A 4905-nucleotide genomic window follows, 5' to 3' on the forward strand; every position below is an offset into this window, starting at 1 on the left:
CCTCCTTTTATACGGTGTGATGCGCACGCATGCAGGTAGGCCCGCCCCAAGGCCGGCTACGTCTATAGAAGTCTCAGTGGGAGAATACATGCAGGATAAGGTAGTACCCATAGAGTCCAGTAGAGGGCGGAGCCTGTGAGAGATATAACAGAACTCCTCCTAATCGGCTCCAAATCCACCCTCAGCAAGGTCACTAGCATAACACTCACCATCGATGGCACCATTGTTTCCCCCTCCAATCAGGCACGCAACCTTGGTGTAATCTTTGACCCCACCCTCTCCCTCGAACCTCACATCCGCCAAACAGTCAAAACCTATTTTTTCCACCTCCGCAATATTGCAAAAATCCTACCCTCTCTCACCCGCCCCGCAGCCGAACGACTAATCCACCGCCTTCATTTCCTCCCGCCTCGACTACTGCAACTCACCTCTTTACGGCATCAGCACTACATCCCTCAACAGACCCCAACGGGTTCAAAATGCAACTGCACGTCTCCTTACGCATACCAAATTATGGCATCACATCACCCCAGTCCTCAAAGATCTCCACTGGCTTCCTGTCTCCCATCGCATCAACTACAACATTCTGGTCCTCACCTACAAAGCACTCCACAATCTGGCCTCCCCTTATCTCACACACCTTCTCACTCCTTATCAACCCCCACGGTCCCTCAGATCCACTGCAGCCGGACTCCTATCCATTCCCACATCCACACTCTGCAGCTTTGGGGACAGAGCCTTCTCAGTGGCAGCTCCTAGGCTCTGGAATTCCCTCCCCCAAGATCTCCTTGACTCTGAATCCCTCAGTCTTTCAGTCCCGCCTCAAAACACATCTTTTCAACTCTGTCTACCCATAAGCCCCCCCGCCCCCCACTCTCAATCAACTTCCTCTTGACTGCCTTTTTTTTGTTTATTTATTTTATTTGACTATATTTATTTGTTTGCCTGTCCTTGTTTGTCTACCCTCCCTCATATTGTAAAGCGTCTTTGAGTTGTGAAAAGCGCTATATAAATAAAATGTATTATTATTACTACATTTGAATGCACAAGGTACAGTGTGAGAACTATATACACGTATGAGTGAATTAGGGTTTTTGAAAGGGGAAATTAAATATTGAACATGAAGGGGATTTCACTGAGCAGCTTTGTGTTTTTGATAGAAGTACTTATGTTACAATTAGAGCATGAGAAGATGTTGGGTCAGTTGTAAAACAGTTCTCTTAAACTATATTGAAAATGAGCATGGTTAGATGTCCCAATACTACCCAGGTGATCTCTGGGAAATGAAGTGGAGAAATGCTGGCGGGTTTAAGAAGTTCTGGGGTGCTTTTTAATTAAAGTAACCTTGAAGCCTCCCTCCATATCAAACCGTCTGCAGAGATTGATGAACAGTTTGCTGTCACTTTCTGCCCCTAGTGGAAAGTATCAAGGCCTGGTTTGATGGAGTGTGTACCAGTTTGGCATCAGAGCGTTCTCCTTCCCCCGGAACATGGTGCCCACGTTGGTGGCGTGGTCTCTGGAGGAGTAGAAGTCGGTGTAATCTCCTGTAAAAACAGATCAGATGAGAGGAACAGGCTGGAAGAATCTCATCTGCTGGATGTACTTCAGCACCAACTGGACTGAATGAACCAAGTCACCAGTGGTAGAGATGTGATACGATGCTAAACAGCGCCCTCTGGTGCTGATGGGCCCTGACTACATTCTACTATGGGAATGCTATTGCCAGTATTTATTTCTTCTTAGCAAACAAAGCAAATAACCTTTATTGTGCCTTTCTTTTTGACCCAAAGAATCAAAAATGTTGGTGTTAGTTATCAAACATACATTTACAGTTGGTTAAAAACACAGAAATGTGAGTAATTACTAACACAATTAGTGTCATTTTTGCTCGGGGACTATTTTTGCATATGAATCTTTAAAGTTTAAGCACATGAGAACATTTTAAGGCTTGTTATGTGTACATATAAATGTGGGTATTCTGTTTCTATTCAAGAAAGAATTTAACATTTTTGAGTAAAACCTACTGATGAAATCTTAAAAATGAGGTGCCGTACACACCAGCATTCAGCGAGAAACAGCTGACACTTTTATGAAGTACAGTTCATCAGACAGGTCAGATTTCTGAACAGGGTACAGAATCAGGGCTGACTGCTATGGCTAACACAGTCACAAAGCCACTTGTTCTTTAGTGGCATTCTGAGAGGATGTTCCCTGGAAGGAGAGACTCACCGATGTCTGCAGGAAGGTGCATGGTCACTGCACTCTGATGGACCAACGCTCTGCAGAGATAAACACAGAAACATATTTGTATATAAATGTATGATGGAACAAGCCGTCTCGAGAAAGGCCAAATAACCAGCCAGCACACGAAAGAGGAGAAGCTTCGTGTATAAGATTAGGGTCCAACTGTACAAGATATTATTTTTCGCGAATAGGTTTTGAAGGGCTTTTCCTTAGATGTTATATTTATATTTTCTAATGGTTTGTTTAACATGTATGGAAGAAGATTAAGGCCAGAAGTGAAATCTTTTGAGTTCTGAGAATAAAAAGCTTCTTAGGATTCGGACTTCAAAGATAGAATTTAAAGTCAGAATTTTGACTTGTTTGTCAGAAATCTGTATAATTTCAGAAATCCTCAGAACTGAAGAAAAAGCTGATGTAAGAACAGTAACATTTTGAGGGTTTGAGACACCTGTTACAGGTTAAAGGAGAAGAAAAATGTAGGGATATTAAAAAAACTAACAATTACATTACATGTCACTGAGCTGAGGGTTTTATCCAAAGCAATTTAAGAACGTTTGAATACCGCAGACAGGCTAAATCGATAACATTTAACAGGATTACGTAATCAGGATACAAAAAAAGGTAACTGTATTCCCTTACATACAAAAAAAGGCGTAATCAGATTACTTTTACATTTCTAAAAGATTATTTTGATAATCACATAGGGTTAATGTTTGCATTTTTTCTAGTAACTAACAGAATCAATTTTTAAAGTCCCCCTCCCACTCCTGACTGACCTGCTGCGGAGGCTGACATCATCCCTCAGAGCGCTCTCATTGGCCGACAGCAGCCCCTGCACCGTGCTCCTGGCCTCCCTCCAGGACTCACAGCCCAGAGCCATGAAGGCGTTCAGGGTGGGCTGCAGACACAGAAAAACATTCAATATGACACATTAATGATGGGATAGATTCAAAGTATGCTTCTGAATGTAACCTTCCTGTTGTCCTCGGCTCACATTCGTCCTTCTCCTAATGTAATACGGTTGGACTAAGGGGTTATTGATTGATGATTTCTTACTACATTATTTGCAAGAAAAAGTAATGATTACTACTTTAATTGAATGATGTGTTTAATTTAATTCAATAGCATCTGGTGTTCTCAAATTTGAAATGTTTACAAACTTTGACATCAATAAATGTGCCCTTGATCCCTCAACTATAAGAAAAATAATTCAATTGTGATGCCTAATCGGCACAAAAATAAGGTTTTATTTTTCTGTAAATGATATGTATTGACCATAAATGCCAAAAAGGAAAGTAAAACTTGGTAAAAAGTAGGGATGAAGTTGAATGAAAAGGTTAACAGATTTGGGTGAGGATTTCTTATATGCATTTAAAACAGTCAAACCAGGACAAAAGTTCCACAGTTGATGGGAAGACAACACAAAGATTATACATCAGTGATAATAACATAGACAAATAAAATAATGATCATTAAATATTATTACACTAACCCCTTTACTCAACCCAAACACTTCTCAAATCATCCCTGTAGCTTCTGTAAAGTGGCAGGAACATAATGATGTTGTATACAACCACAGGAACAGGACTGAGTGGACCTGCAATTTAAATGCCATACTGTAGTAAGATAATACTATTTCCCTGCCATTAGAGTAGATTAATTGATTGATTAATTGATTAAAGGGTCAACTCTCTGATAATAAGGTCAAACGTGCCTGGTCAAAGACGTCCTGATGTTGGGACAGCAGCGGCCCTCGGAACATGGACATGATCACACTGAGGTCCAGTATCTGGTCTCCAATGGCAACACCGACACGGCGTTTGGGCTGGGGAAATAAAACACCTTGACATGAATACAGGTCATCACAGAACTACAATCAATAACTTTATTTGCTTAAACATGTTTTCAATGTTTCAGCAAGGTAACCTGCATCACTTGAAGTATATCGGTTTTCCTGGGCTTATAGCTGAAAAACGTTTTTTTTTGCATTTAAAGTATATAATACTCTATTTATATATATATTGGTTATTAAGTTTGTAATGGATTTGGTCTTTGGGGATTTCTTGATGAGTGGCAAAGGTTCCTCAATGACCGTCTTTTCCTCTTAGACACACATGTATGAAATGCAGTTGTTTTGAAAAATAATAAGTACTTATTGTTTCTGACATGACACAAATCTGTGTAAAGCAGGTAGAAAGAAGACTGCACTTACATTATTATCTGTGGAGAATATTCCATAGGGCAGGTTGTGGAAGGAGAAGTCGGACGATGGATCCACTTTAATGAACGACATCTTCTCTCTGTTCTTCTCTCTGTTCCTGAGTTACTGAGTGAGCTGCAGCAGTAAGAGCTGCCAGATGTGGGACTTTGTACAGTCCCGCCTCACTTTGCACCGACCAATCACACGCAGCCTTCAGCATCCACCCCAACCCAGACCCCTGCTAGTTAATGCAAACCAGCCTGTGGAATGACTCAGCGAAATGCACTCGATACTGATCAGCCTCCTCTGTTTTTAGAGCAGATTCTTAAATGCCTAACAGTTGTTTATCAATTAAAAACACTTTTCAAAAAACATTGCAACTTAAGTGGAAGATTGAACTGATCAATAGTTTCAGAAAATAACAAAATGTAAAAACAGAGGGTTTGGGTTTCATATGATAG

General features: G+C 40.8%; 1 protein-coding gene across 1 annotated transcript; it reads right to left on the reverse strand.

The window, feature by feature from the left end:
• Positions 1–1453: 1453 nt before the first annotated feature.
• LOC104968123 (fumarylacetoacetase-like) lies at positions 1454–4580 on the reverse strand (the record flags this gene model as incomplete). Its single annotated transcript, XM_010797700.1, has 5 exons — positions 4457–4580; positions 3959–4069; positions 3021–3142; positions 2230–2279; positions 1454–1544 (listed from the first exon to the last, which is right to left on the reverse strand). Coding segments are annotated over exons 1-5 (455 nt in total), but the record flags the coding sequence as incomplete, so codon positions are not given.
• Positions 4581–4905: the final 325 nt, after the last annotated feature.

This window comes from Notothenia coriiceps, unplaced genomic scaffold (genome assembly GCF_000735185.1).
Source record: "Notothenia coriiceps isolate Sejong01 unplaced genomic scaffold, NC01 NC01_scaffold00002579, whole genome shotgun sequence".
NCBI classification, from domain to species: domain Eukaryota; kingdom Metazoa; phylum Chordata; class Actinopteri; order Perciformes; family Nototheniidae; genus Notothenia; species Notothenia coriiceps.